Genomic DNA, 15,827 nt, shown 5'->3' on the forward strand with positions numbered 1-15,827 from the left:
AAATGTTTTGTATGTGAAAGTTGATAAGTTTTCGGTGATCGTTGATTCATGAGAATGGCTCATATATCATCTATACATTAATGACATTAAATTGCACAAAACAGGGAAATGCTTTCAAACTTAGCAGCCACCGTATCACCACGACTTCCGTCATACGTCACGGCTAATATGCACAGGCGCAGTCTATAACCGTAACAATACGCGTGCTTTGCTTTATATTGCCGCAGGCAATAATTACCACAGCAGCAAGGTGAACTTCAGTTTCATGAATCCTCCAAGGAAACCGCCGCTGCATTAGATTAGGTAGTTTGACACTAAGGAGGTGAACGTGCATCCAAGCCTAATCTGGAAAGCAATAGTTCGCGTCCTTGTGTATCCTACCTTATAGTGTTACCGCGTTTGATATTCAAGGAAGACTTGTTTATCGGATTAATATGAATTGCAAGAACCACTAAATACAAATTAAATAATTCAAACAACAACAAAAATACATCTATTGCCTATATAATAATTTAAATTAATAATTTGAATAAAAAAAGTAATAATAGACAATTCAAATTCCTCGTAAAAAAGAAATTTTAATTTTTAAACACATTACGATACTACTTGCATAATCATTAATATTTTATATAATAATATTTTAATAAAATAAAAATTTATAAAAATATACCAATGTAATTTTTTTATATCTATTGAATAGATGTAATAATAATTAAATAATTATATAATATGTACAAGTAAATAAAATCTTTTGTTAGTCTAAAAAAATATTTTTTTTTTCTTTAAATTAATTTGAACGTATTTTAATCAAAAGTATTTTTACTTGTATAGAATACAAATATCTATTATTACTAGATATTAATTAGTAATTGCATTAATAACTGTTTTATTATAGCATTATTAGTAAATATACCACTGATTACATTATCGCAATTTGATACCAAATTGCGTCGATTTCAATAAAATATACATACAGCGCGACAACCCATGCCTCAATAAAAATCTAATTGCGTAATTAACGAGAATAACAGCCGCGAAAGGTATTCGTGACCAGCGTCGACAATTATTATCCGTTCCTCCAATTAATTGATAGTACGCAATCGAGTAAATTCGTAAATGTTTCACGTGCGTTAAATTAAATAGCATTATCAATGATATCTTTATTTGGATGTATAATCATTTATTAAATAATGCCGCTTGAAATTAGGGTTAAGCAGCTGAAGTCACCATCTTTCTCTCGTTTCTCAAGAAAAGGGGTGATTCCATGGTATACGTTGGAAATACGCGTGAGGGATGGCTTCAGCCATTTTATATGACGTGCCGTAGGTAATCCCCATTGCGAAACGATCTGGGCCACGAGCCGAGGAACGACCTTTTTATTTCTCGACCGATTTTACGGCGAGCTCGCTTCCGCATTTATCTCGGCTCTTGCTCTTTCCTTCACTCCATCTTGGTTTTTTTTCTTTCTTTCTCTTCTGCTTTTCCTCCTTTGTTAGTTCTCTCTGTTTTTCTCCATTCTTCGTATCTTCTATCGTACTACAGCTTCTACTACTGCGACAGGATTTATAACGGCGTCCTCGGCCTTTCCCATTACTTTATTTATTCGGTTTTTATCGAGGAATTTTCGACTATATAATCGACAAGTATCGCTATTCTTGAAAATTAGATTCTTTTGATGGATATCACGATTACTCGATTGCGAATTAATTTTGGTCAACGCAATAAATTAAAAAATATCTACATTAAATTATATAATGAATTTTATATACTATTTCTCTCCACACATCAAGATACGGTATGTAATCAATACATTGCACATATATTGAAGCAGTATAGATACCAATGGATGGCAAATTCCAGCATTGATAGGCATTGCAAGACGTATTCAGCATATATATCCTGTTTCTCTATGTAACTAGCTCGAAGGATTCGGCCAAGTGATAGGACGACAACCCCAAATCCTACCTACGTGTATTCGAGATGAGAAGCTTGTGAAATAGATAGGATCTGACTGTAGGGTGAATCGTACAGAATATCGAAATCATGTATAAACAGGTGATAAAATAATTTCACAATTATATTAAAATATATATCTTAAACAATAGTACATTTTTAGCGAAAATCTTTACTCTTCTGAAATAATATTAGAATATTTTAATTATAGAAATTGGAATTAAAATATCATTTATATTAGTATATCATAAAGTATATAAGTTAATTAAAAATAAAGTAGGTAAGATTGACGATCTCGTATATGGTACAACAAATAATAAAAATATTAATAATTTATAACATGCAATTATAAAACAATTACTAAATCTTTCAAAGGAGAAATAAATATTTTTTTTATTACATGATAATACTCTATGTAAATGTGCATAATTTCATATAATGCGCGAATATATTGCATTTCTGTGTGTATAATCATTTCTGTCAATAATTCATTTTTTTTTGTAGATTGAGAAAATTTTAGTGACATGTACGTATCTATGTAAAGCCAGCTACGTATATTTCGGTTTCAATACAATATTATTTTTTTGTTCATTTATCTCGTGCGCGGCGACTATCGTGGAATAAAAATGCATACTGCATTTTTTTATATAAAAAGAGGAGAACTGAACGAGTCTTCGTTCTTCTTGATCGCTGCTAAACTAGGTTGACAGAGGGCAACACACGAAAATATATGACGAGCTAATAAAGCTCGCGCTTGACTTGTCTTTATTGTATGTGAAGAAGAAATAAAGCTTCATTTTGCCGCGCGTAGCCTTGAGGCTACCGCAGTCTCATCGAAGGACAAAAGGGACAGAACCAATGGCGAGAAGTGAGGCGGGTGCGATATTATTACGCGATACGAACAGACCTTTTTTGTCGTTTGCTATTAAGGGCGTCGTGGCAAAAAGGTCCCTTCGTCCACAGATTGCGGCTTCTAGTACGCGAAAAACCTAAGAGCTTAAAACGACCGCTTCGTTGCGTGCACCATAATGTAATGCACGTTAAATTCGTAAGCTTGCACCAATGTCAACTAAGAGAAATCAATTAAATTTTATATTGCTTTAATTTGAAAATTCTTTTCTACGTCCTTCTGCTCATATATTTCTCTATATTTATGAGTATTGATTGTAAAAAACATAACTGTGCAAGAGAATGCAATTGTTGCGAAATGTCATTATGCATCCTAAAACTTTATTTCGTTCGTTTCCTTACGACATAAATTAAATTCTACTACTTCATTAGAAACGAGGAACTAATTAAGATACACGACAAGGCGCCATTTTCGCTTGTGATCCTATTACTTTATAAGAGTCATGAAATGCAGTGGTACCATGATTCTTTTATACCAGTAAAAAGTAACAATAAAAATTTAGAATGCTATCATTTTTCTTTAGAGTATACTACAGTGTAAAAAATTCGCATGTAAAAAGTGATATATAAATCTCAATGTCACAAAAAGATCATATATCACATCTATCATGATACAAACAAAATTATCATATTACTATATTTTACTATGTTTTATGTGCAATAACAAACTAATTTTTATTTTTAATAATGAATAGAATCTTAAAAATTTAACAAAATTTTTCTTGCAATTCTGCAATTATTTAAAATTATATACATATTTAATGGCATATTTTTAAAAAAAATCATAAATGTAATAAAATATTGCAACACATGCACAAAATTGCAAATATTAGAAGCATGAGAATTACATATATAGCAATAAATACGGTACAATAACTGCATATCGACAATGAAAATCAAACAAATTGACCATTCAGTTGCATCAAAGCTATCAGAAAGTTTGGTTAACTTTTTTTAATCAAACGATAAATCGACTGTCCTATACTGCGAACGAGCGAGCCAACAATTTCGCAAGTCGAACTAGGTTGGCATATCCGAACACCTATACACCTATACACCCAAGCATACATATATATATACATACATACATACATTTACATATATGTATATACATATAAAGAATTAAAAAAAAACTATTATAAGACAAGAAATAAATATTCTATTACAGTAACGGAAAGAAGATTGTCTTCACTTTTGTTTCTATTATTTCAGATGCAAAAGATATGAAATTTGGAAATAATTATTCTTTCTGCTGATTTTAATAAAACGCACCTCTACACAGAACTTCATAAAGAACAAATGCTAATCTACTACTTTTTACACTTTCCTAACTTGTAATCTTTATAATTGTTTGCACATAGAAAATAGAACATTAATAAATATTAACGTTTTATTACACAGTTTCACGTAACTATAAAAATTTTGTAAATTTAGATTAAGTATATAAAAAGTAAAAAAATTTTTAAGAATTCAAAAAGAATAATAATTAAAAGTAAAAAAATATTTTTGTAATGTATTGCATTATATACATTGCTATTATTTTTTTGTCAATCTGTTCTCGCTAGTGACATATATAGTGTCGATAAACAGATGAGATTGCTTCTTCGCAAATTCCGCATCTCTAAGTAAAAAATATATATTTAAATATTTTATTTGCGCAATGACTATCTGCTATCATAAATTTCTCGAATGTAAGCGAACGTCTTCTAATAAATAATTTTACCCTCCCGATACTTCGTTGAATTAAGTCTCCAGCTCGAGAAAAGTGTCCATAATAATTATCGATCGGTTAATACAATTTACGAACTTACTCCGAAGTGCGAAGTGGTTTTACGTCGCGTGCCAAAGTCCAGAGTCCGTGTGGATACCCTAAGATTCAATTAGAAGCCAATGGGGTATGCAGTTTACCATCAGCGCTCTCTCTCTCCGCCCTTCTCTCTCACTTCGTGAACATTTTCCGAAACCCCATAGAGACACACGCGCAGAGCCGTTTGATGCCAGATGCTGCCATGGATATTGGATAAAAGTTTCTCGGTTCGCGGAGGAAATAATTTCACAAGCCGCGCGCGGCCAGGGCTGCCATTTCTCGCACCCTCTTTCTTCGTTGCGCAGCGCTCGTCCTTTTGCAAGAAGCAGCGCTAGCTCAACGTTCGGAAAGAAACTCTTGCAAGTATCGGGTAAGACTCTCCTTCAGATTTTCTCGACTTGTCGTGTTTCTCTGTAGACAAAACGGTCGCCGACGCCACCTGGCACTTAACATATATGGAAAAGTCCTGCTTTATATTGCTCAATAGTAAAACTTTTCTCCCGACCGATTAAGAGATGCGGAATTCGCGAAGAAGCAATCTCATTTGTTTATCGACACTATATCTGTCACTGGCGAAAAGAACAGATTGACAAAAAGATAATAGCAATGTATATAATGCAATACATTATGAAAATATTTCTTTAGTTTTAATCATTATTGTTTTTGAATTCTTAAAAACTATTTTTATTATCAATGAATAAAAATATTCTCTGCATAAATGTTTCAATAAAGGATGTTATCTCGGCATATATTACTATCTCTCTCTCTGCTACTGATACACTGTCTGGATGCAAGCACCATATAATCGAATCTCCAAGACACCATTATAGCAACTACACCTATCCACATCCACGTTCTCGTTAACATGCACTCCGAGCTGCATAGTGTTATTTACTCAACACAATTGTCTTATCATTGATAAGCTAGAGCGATTTCGCATAGAGTAAATATATGAGAGGAAATTGAAGCAGAATACGAAAGTACTTCGTAGCTGCATCGATTTACTATTAATAATAAAACAAAAAATTAATATCCATATATGTGTTATCTAAATGATCGTAATAAAAAGATTATTGATTTCTAAATTATATAAAATATTATCTAAAAAATTATATTAATTAATTATTCTATGTACAATTTTTTTATTTGCCGAAGAAGTTTAACAATTAAAATAAAACATTAATGAAATATTCAAATATGTTTGTTTAATAAGATAAAAAATTTATATTTCTGATAAAACATTTTTCTCAAAATATTTCTTTAAAAAATTTAAAAATAAAAAAGAAATGTCAAAACCGATAATTGCTATTTTTTTGCTATTTAATTACTTTCATTGAAAAAAAATAAAGGTTATTCCATATCGCACGAAATCGACATATAATGCACTAATTTCTGATAAATACGCGAGTTACATCCAGTATATTGAAAGCTTAATTTTTTCTCTCAGGGAAGAAATGATACGATTTTTTATCTATTATTCTTGAACATCGATGATCTCGTGATATATACATCGTATCCGATAGATCGTGAACCCCGATCATCCGACGCGACATCGAAGAGAATTTTTCGTTGTTACGGACAATTCCTCGATATACGTTTCAGTTTTACAGAGCTATTCGAATCGACTATTTTTGTTGCGGATTTGTTTTGAAGCACGATAAACAGCGCGCGATCGGCCTAGCTAAGTGCTCTCGGCAGCAAGCGAATATTACTCTGTCGCAGCGCTTCAATAATCTACGGACAGCATTGAAATAAATGTTTTTTTCAATAGTTCATATGACAATCGCTCGTAGGACAAGCAAATCACGATTATTAGAAAAACAATAATCTGGTGATTTAAAATAATGACTTAATATTTTTATTTGAAATATATAATTCATTCTTAATCATTTATGTTAGAAAAACCTTTCTAACAATAAATTTTCAAGTAAAAGATGCTTTTTTATCTTTTGACGAATAAAGAATACTATCTCTCAGCTATTAAAGCGAAATGGAAATTTATCACTAGTAAGTCCAATTAATCACTTATTTCGAGTACTTAAATTACTGTATATCAATAATTTAAGTACTCGAAATAAGTGATTAATTGGGCTTACTAGTAATATTGTATATTTCTATAAGGGCGGGCTTCAAGATATAGGTTCTTATTAAAGTCAATTTTATCTCATATAAATAATTTTCTATAAAAACTTTGCTGATTTCTTTTTCAAAGATAATCATATTATTTTACATGCTCAGTCATATTTAGAATCGTTTCTTGTTGTTCGGAACATTCGCAATCGAAAGATATATCAATGGAAAAAGCAGAATTTTAAAATTGAAGAAAATCGTCTTTGACAGGTTTTTCAACTACTGTATTTTTTAAAGTATGCAACTACAAGTCAAACAAAAATCACTTTCCACAACTGGAAACGATTCTAAATAAAACTGCGCGTTTGGATTTGCGTTATTTTAAAGTTGGGTCATAATTTAAAATTTTTAATTGTTACATTGACGACTTATACGATTGAAATATTATTATTTTCCGTATTCTCTCAAATATTAAGTTTTTGAATTTTGGTGACACATTCACATTAATATATTAAAAACACGTAAACTAAATTTGCGTTTTGTAGTATCTGCTTTGAATACAGTATGGCGTAATAACACTATTAAATAATTATTTAATTTGAATATATATTATGTAACAAAATCTATATAATTATATAAATTCTATATTGCAGAGCTCGAAATTTATTGTTTTTCTCTGGGTGGGTGTTACTGCAGTGGCTTCTTTTTTTCAATTAACTAATATTTAACACTAATATTGGGAAAAAAAAAACTAACGTAAAGAAAAATAAAACTTATCCGAGGAAATATAATATTAATATTAGTATAAAAATAAAACTTGAGGCAAAATAATACTAATTATAGAAAACATGTCATTTTGGCAAGTTCTTAAGTATTAATAGTTAATATAAGATTTAGAGAAAGCGCGCTCTTTCGTTGTTCTAGTTCATACAAAATTTACATAATTCTTAAATGAATAAGAAGGTTATTATTTGAAGGTATATTAATCTAGAAAAGTTATCACAATTATCCGGAGGACTGAATATTGCATATTTTAAATAAAATTAAAACAAGCAATGTTTGCAACAAGATAATTTACTTTTATTATTTGCGATAAAAAGAAGCATGTGAGATAATTTATTAATTTATGCGACAAAATGATTATTCATATTTAATGTCATAAATTTTTATAATCTGGTAAGTTATTTTAAATTTTTATCGAAGTCATTTCTAGGAACATTATTTGAATTTTTCATAATTGTTGCATAAGCAGAATAACATACTGGATACTTTTAAAAATTAAAAGAGAAAGAGAGAAAGGGAAGATATATATATGTATATATATATATCGTGTATTTTACATCTCAATTTCTAATTAATTATTGCTTGATACTGTTTATGACAAGTTATGTTCTTTTTCATCAACATCAGGAAAGTGGATGCATAATATTCTAATAGTAATTTAATTTGTGTAATTAATTGTATAAAGTGTAAAATTATATTGATAATTTCTATGAGTTTGAACAGAACTCAAATGTATTGTTGATATTTTGGCCATTTAGATCTAAATTATATTCCCCACAATTATCGCCAACAATTTTTTTTTAATCTTTAATTGTTATAGTCAAACACATTTTTAACAAGATGTATGCGTTAAATGTGATAAAGTGATAAGTCCACAACGATCTATTAAAAAAAATTTTGTAATTTCTTTTGTTGGATAAAATAATTCTGTAACAGATATAAAAAATATATATTATTAACTAATAAATATATTTAATCATGGTAAAAATTAGTTTGTAAGTCATGGTAGTCTCACGTTTAATATTAGAAAGATTCAGAACGCGCATGTGGCGATATTTCTTCTCACAGCAATATTTCAATAACGCCCGCATAAAGTATCAATGCATTTTTCCAACACAATCCCTATATTCAATAGGCGTCTATCAGTTTTATGTCGCAAGCGACGTTAAATTTACATTGGTTGAAACCGTCCTGTCTATCTATAAAAGTCATGCGAAAGACTGTTCCGAAGAGAAGTCTGCCATCGACAACATTCGTTAATATTCGTATCTGTCGATGATTGCGAAAGAAGAAAGATGTTTCTGCCACAACGTCATTTACAGCCGAATAATATGTTATGAAATATTTCATCGATGTTTATCCATGTGGTAACAAGATAATAAATAAGACAATAATAAAAAAATTAATCCGAGTATTAAAAAATACGAGATACTATATAATGTAGATAATGCTCATAATGCAATAATCGATATGATGACATTGCAATCAATAATTTCATAAACTGTGAAACCATCAGCGTATTATTTTATAATTTCCAAATAGGCAAAATTCAATTTGGATGACAAAATTTATGCAAATATCACAAATGACATTATGAATCGTACTACTATGTTGAATTTTACAATATTGTCATTTGAAGCAAAATAGTAAAGCCATTGTCAAAAATTCTATATAAAGTTCTACGCCAAAAAATTGAATATTATTTTCAAAATTGATAATTTATGATGGCAGACTGTCTAAATTATTGTTAGGCTGCTGAGGCTGTATTTCGCGGAATGTTTTGTTATAAGATATTTATATTTAATTAATTCGTAACATATGTCTGGATGTAACGTGTGTGTATATAACAGGATGTGATTCAGCGACCGCAATATCGACAATGCTTACACGATGCAAAACTATATTAGCACATACGCTGAGGAATATTTGAATAAGTGCAAACATGAACTCGTGAAATGTTACCGTATGAAGAAGATATTCGGCATATGCGGTAAAGATTAGTTAAACGATCAATGTTTAATTACGGCGCTGTTACACTACTAAAATTGGACTTCGAGAGCAAGACAGCAGTAAAATTCACTTTACTAAAAGCGAGAGAATTAATTCGGATAGGCTATTACTCTCCAGTCGGATGTAGCACCATTAGCGCCTCACCATGTAGCTGTACTAAATTATTCGTGAAACTGTTGCTGGCAGTATAAAATAATTATAAAACATACATTTCAATATATATCTCTTTGTTATTATTATATAATTATTAATATTATTAAATAATAAATTTACTGCTATTATTATTATTCTTGTTATTAATACTATTATATCTTACACATTCAATTGTATTCCTTATAAATTATATTATAAGATGTTATGCATATAATTAGAGGATTAAATAAGTAAAATGTATAAGGAATGTATAAGGAAAAAATGAAAATGTGCCAAAGCCTGCTTTGTTCACATAAAAAAAGAAATAGTGTCTATTAAAATGCAATATGTTCGTCTGCAATCAAATCGGCACAGATTTTCCTAATTAAGAATAGATTTCAAGGTAATGAATAATATAAGCCGGCATTGAATACAAAGTAATATATTTTGTATAAATACTTTTTTGGCAAAAAATTTCCTAAGATATATTATTTATAACATTTATGAAAATAAAAGAACTTCAAGTTGATTAAAATTTATATTATTTTATTATATTTATACTATTGTATTTTGCTAATAATAAAAAAATGAAAGCTTTATTTTGATATGTAAATATTTTATTAATATTTTAAATATAAGATATTATATTACAAAGAGAGTAATTCGGAAATAATTTCTAACTATTCGAAACCAACATTTGAACACTAGAAACGTGATTTTGTTATTAAATAATTATTTCCGAATTTATATCTATAACTTCCACTTTAGAAACTATAAATTTGGACTTCCTAATTAACGAGGAGAAGAGACAAAGCGTGATTATCATTCTGGCATGGATGTCAGATATAATTAATTTCACATATTCCAAATACGCGAATCAACTCATAATCAGTGTAGTAATAATAAATTGAATAGTCATATATCTAGCAATTTAATGTTTCGACTTACTTTTTTTTTATAATTCATACTGAATTGAAATTAATAAAAAAAATCTGCTTGTATTTTAATATAGTCTTATATATTCGATGTGATTGATGAGCAAGATGATAAATGCTTCTTTAAATTAATAGAAATGATGAAAGAATCTTAAATGATTCAGCAATGTATATTACACTCATGTGTATGTGCGTGTAATTAATCTAAGAATTAAAAAACTTAAAAACTCCTAAAGCAATAAAGTTATGTAACATTTCTCAATACATAACATAAAATCACATAAAAGAGAGACCAAGATAAATAAAATAAATTTTTTTACTCATTTGTTTTAGATAAACAAGAATGACGAATAGAATATATAGATGATGTTTAAAGCGTTTCTAAACGTCCAGTGGCAAAAAGTCAAAAGATCGAGTATTTAGATAACGGTAATTTGAATGCGGTTGTTTGAAATAAAAGGTCACGCAAAAGCAGAACAAAACGGATCTCTGTATACAGACGACGTATAGCGACTAATGGGAGCCAGAGAAATCACGGGAAGAGGAAGAAGCATAGGGAACGGGAAAATCAAGGGAGAGAGGAAGGATGAGACGTGGATGGAAGGAAGGGAGACAAAGGGGTTGAGGGTGGGTGGCGAAGCGACAGAAGAGAAGACTCGATTACACGTCACCAGCAGCCCGGAGCCTATTTGGTCGCAATCGGTTTTTCATTACCAAAAGCCTTCACCAGCTTTATACCAAATTGTACATTCGCGGCGACCCTTGTAAAACTCATCGAGATCTCACGGACGTACGAGCATTGGAATTGCGGAATGACGCATAATTGATCACCTCTTAATACATACATATACATAAATTCTCAATTATTGCCTGTAACTTGTTAAATGCCAAATGAAGGAAGGTGAATTGAAATTCGTGACTTGAAAGTGTTGCTCGCGTCAAATCTTCAATTCGTAAAAATAAATTATGTAAAATTAATTATGAATTAAAAGTAATGCGTGGTAAATTAATATATGAATTGCTTTCATGATATATTTTTATATAATTTATATAGGTATTTTATAATTTATATTATTTATTGTAATTTATATTATTTGCAGCTCTTTTATTTTCTATTATACAATGTAGATTTGTGGAAATAAATTATAAAAGATTTAAAATTTTTTAAATTAATATAAGCACAAAGGAGCTATGTAAACTTCCATTCAACTTAAAAAATAAATTTTTTAATATGGAAAATAATAGGATTCTACTTATAGTTTGTTTAATTTAGAAGGTATAATTTCTTCTTAATAATTTGTATAATAGTTTTATCATTTAAAAAATAAGAAAAATTACAAAAATGACTCACAACCGACAATTCCGACAATCAAAACCTATTTGAAATATCTTAAAATCGAGCGCTGGTCATACTTAAAAAATTTTTTATTTTTACATTAACTGCGAACGAAATACTATCATTTTTTGTGTTAAAAATTAATTTTTTGAGTCAGATGCCACATTCACAAAATTTAATGCGCGACATTTCTATAACTTTGAATATATTTTTAAGCAAAAATAGATCGATGTCGATCTTAAAGCGAAAAAATTTAAAAGTGGCCACTTTGAGATATTTTAAATCCACATGCACAATTTTTTTTAGAATCATAATTTGTAATTGTTTCTCGTGAGTTTTATTTCGTTTCTAATTGCACGGTTTTGAATATGCAATTGTTTAAAAAATTGGTCAATAGTGAAATGTCAGTTTCAAAGATTTTTCTTATCTGTTCTTTCCGCACATAATTTAGACTCAATTGAAGTTATTTCCAGCAATCGAAATCGAAATTGATATTGAGAGAAAATCAGATTTAAAAAATGTTTAAATTTGACGAAAATCAATTTTGACAAATTTTTTAAAAGATTGTAATTTCTAAATCGTGCAACCGCACAAACGAAACGAAACTCACTGTAAACATCTACAAACGATTCTAAGAAAGACTGCGCAATTGAATTTGAGAAATATTAAAGTCAAATGCTGATTATTTTCAAATTTTTTAAAATTTATACAACGATGAAACACGAACGAAATTTACACAACGAACAGACAAAATTATTTGTTACTACAAACAACTAGAAACGTTTCTAAAAAGGACTTCGCAAACAGATTTGAGGTATTCTTAAAATCAGGTAGTATATTCAGTTAAGACAACATTTTTTTTAATTAGTTACAATCGAAATTATTGTTGCAAAAACAGCTACAAACTATCATTTTCTGTATTAAAAATTAATTTTTTTATAGTTACGTGCCAGATATAAAGTAAAGAGTGTTGAAAAATACATTTAATTTTTTATTTTGTTGATTGAAAACTATAAGAAACTATATAAGAAAAATAAGAAATAATATTGAAAAAATAGAATTTTAATATATTTTAAATAACAAATCTCATTTAATACACGTTTCTCCATCTATTTTAAAACTGAGAATTACGTAGCCACTTATTCTACACTGCTGGTAAAGTCATCGTTTAACACGTTTTATATATTGTTTTTCTACATGTGTGACTTAGGAATATTGTTTGGATTGATTAATATGGATTTAATTATATATTTTATTAACTGTGCACACATACTCTTTTTATTTGTAATATATGTGATATAAAATTATCAATTATTATGGGAAGTTTTTAAGATTTTGCTACTGTAGATGGCAGTAGCATCTATTTTCTTAGAGCTGACAATGAGTTGTATGTGTTGCGTGTTTATCCTCAACAGCTGATTATTTATTTTGGGCAGAGGCAGTATAAATAAAGTAATAAAACGCCATTAGTGAACAATCTCGTTGTAACTAATTTTATTTCGTAATCGTAAGAAACTTCTGTGATTGAGAATTTGAAAGATTATATGAAACTTACAATTAGGTACATCTATAAAGAGTGAACTTTGAGATTAAGAGAAGATTTTTTCTTATCACAAAGATATAAATTACGTAGAATTATAAACGAGCAACATTAACAAGAAGTCAACCATGTCAGCCTTATCAGAGAATATTACAATTAAGCAACCCATAAGACGTCTGGAAATTCAAATTAATAACTTCAACGTTGCTATTCCACACCATGTAGATTTATTAAAGCGACATAAGAACAATATTAAAAAAGTAAATATGCATATATGTAAATTTAAAATTTTTTGTATTAAATATTTTAAATATATACATGTATATATATATAAGCAAATTGTATTTTTGCAGTATCAAAATCAACAAGATTGGGAACGGATACGGAAAGAACATATAAATGTTTCTCGTATTATTAAGCAGTTGAAGGAGTTATTATATCAAATGGAAACTCTCAGAGCGCAAGTTCTTGATATTGATATTGATAAATTTGATAAATTGACAATACATGCACGGTCTAGCATCATGCGCGCTATTGAGGAATATTTAGGTGAGAAACATAATACAATGTACAATATTCTTTCTTAATTTTGATTAACAATACAATTCTAAGAATTAATATAGATATTAATGTCAATTGCAGAGATGGAATTAAATGCATCCACATTGTCATCCAGATCGTCACCCACATTGTCGCAGAATGAAAATCAAGAAACAGAATATCCATTCGATGATAATGATATTCAATTGCAAATAGAAGAAAAAGATTTACAACATCAGCAAACATGTCTACAAGTCTGGAATTGTCTGCAAGAGGAAATACAGCAATTACATGAGCTCTTTGCTGAATTTAATAAAATTGTACATGTAAGAATATAATTTCAATTTGGACATTTACGTAATATAATATAAAACCATAATTAAGAAAATAGCTCTTAATTTTTTCCTTCAGCTTTTAAAAACAAGAAGGAGCATTCTATATGTTTTATTAAATATATATATTGATATAATTTTTTTTCACAAACAGGATCAGAAAGAAATGGTAGACAATATGGAAGAAAATATTGAAGAAACTCAAATAAATGTGAATGAAGGTAAAAGACATCTAGAGATAGCCTCTAAATATAAAGTCGCTGCGTACCCTATAGCAGGCGCTATGTTAGGTACATGTATCGGAGGACCAATAGGTTTATTAGCTGGAATGAAAATTGGTGGTCTTGCTGCTCTAAGCTGTGGGATTTTAGGTAAGTATATAAAATTAAAAGAATATTAAATTTTAATTTTTGATATTACAAAAAATAAATAATAGATATTTTTCTTTAGGTTTTACAGGTGGATCATTTTTAAAGAATAAGCAGATAGAATCACAAAAAGAAGTATGTGCAAATACAGCCATTAATCTCCAAAGTGTGAAGAAATCTGCCTCTTGTCCTGATAATTTTAAAGAAGATAAAAAACATTCATGACAGAATATGACTTTGTCAACATGTGATGTGATCAGTTTTAAACATACAAAAAAATGTACTGTTATATAATTTTAAATTACTAAGAGATATTTGCACATTTTTCTATTTATAATAAATGTTTTTTTATTTGTACATACATTCTGTGTAATCTTACAAAATTACATGGTTTACGAATTTTTTTGAGAGAAATCTTTTAACACTTTTACTATTTATAATTTTATATATTTAAAAAATATTTAGTCTATCTAGTAAATCTTATTGAATCTACAAATTGGAATTGTAAATTAGAATATGTATAGTCTATTTAGCAATATGTTATAAATTTATTTATATTTATTTATATATTTAACAATATATAAATTTAATAAATATAGCCACACATGGCCAAAATAAGATTAAGAATAAGCACATATCTCTTTTATAAAGCGATAACTTTTTGTATGCCTTTCGCGTGCCTTGTAAATTACTAAAGATTTACTCTGTAAAAGACTTCAAAGTTGCTTGTAATTGCTTACCTACAAATATTAATATAATTATAGCTGCATGTCTAAATGAAACTTAACACACATTATGTATATGTATTATGTACATTTAAAGTGATTAAATTAACAAAATTAAACTTTTGTAGAATTGTATATTTTACATTTTAAATACATAGAACTGGGTTGTTTTAAAAGATATTGTTTTTTCACACTTACTAAATTAAGATATAAAATACAAAATATAAAAACACCTTACATTGACCAAACTATAAATTGTTAAACTATTTATAAATACTTTATTATATAAGATATGCATATGATATGCATATGCAATAATCGATCAAAACTATTAGAAGTAATAGAAATATATATATATAATAGATAATGTGGGATAATAATTTTTTG

At 28.7% G+C, this 15,827-nt stretch overlaps 1 protein-coding gene across 2 annotated transcripts; it reads left to right on the forward strand.

Annotated features, from left to right (window-relative positions):
* Nucleotides 1-13,267: 13,267 nt before the first annotated feature.
* On the forward strand, nt 13,268-15,563 carry Syx17 (syntaxin 17). 2 transcript variants are annotated; one of them, XM_029316670.2, is made up of 6 exons: nt 13,268-13,387; nt 13,497-13,735; nt 13,811-14,024; nt 14,118-14,341; nt 14,502-14,718; nt 14,798-15,563. In XM_029316670.2, the coding sequence occupies exons 2-6, from the start codon at nt 13,604-13,606 to the stop codon at nt 14,938-14,940; spliced, it is 930 nt and encodes a 309-aa protein (XP_029172503.1). In that variant the 5' UTR covers nt 13,268-13,387; nt 13,497-13,603; the 3' UTR covers nt 14,941-15,563. The 2 variants fall into 2 exon arrangements, with proteins under 2 accessions (XP_029172503.1, XP_029172504.1); XM_029316671.2 differs by having other exon boundaries at nt 13,270-13,735; nt 13,829-14,024.
* Nucleotides 15,564-15,827: the final 264 nt, after the last annotated feature.

This window comes from Nylanderia fulva, unplaced genomic scaffold, assembly GCF_048542155.1.
Source record: "Nylanderia fulva isolate GAGA-0341 unplaced genomic scaffold, ASM4854215v1 Scaffold5, whole genome shotgun sequence".
In the NCBI taxonomy this organism is placed as follows: Eukaryota; Metazoa; Arthropoda; class Insecta; order Hymenoptera; family Formicidae; genus Nylanderia; species Nylanderia fulva.

Bases quoted from the DNA above. Each gene is read 5' to 3' on its own strand.
- Syx17 (XM_029316670.2), top strand. From the start codon at position 13,604: ATGTCAGCCTTATCAGAGAATATTACAATTAAGCAACCCATAAGACGT. The intron at 13,736-13,810 runs GTAAATATGCAT...TATATATATAAG, and splicing joins ATAAGAACAATATTAAAAAA to CAAATTGTATTTTTGCAGTA. The intron at 14,719-14,797 runs GTAAGTATATAA...ATTTTTCTTTAG, and splicing joins TCTAAGCTGTGGGATTTTAG to GTTTTACAGGTGGATCATTT.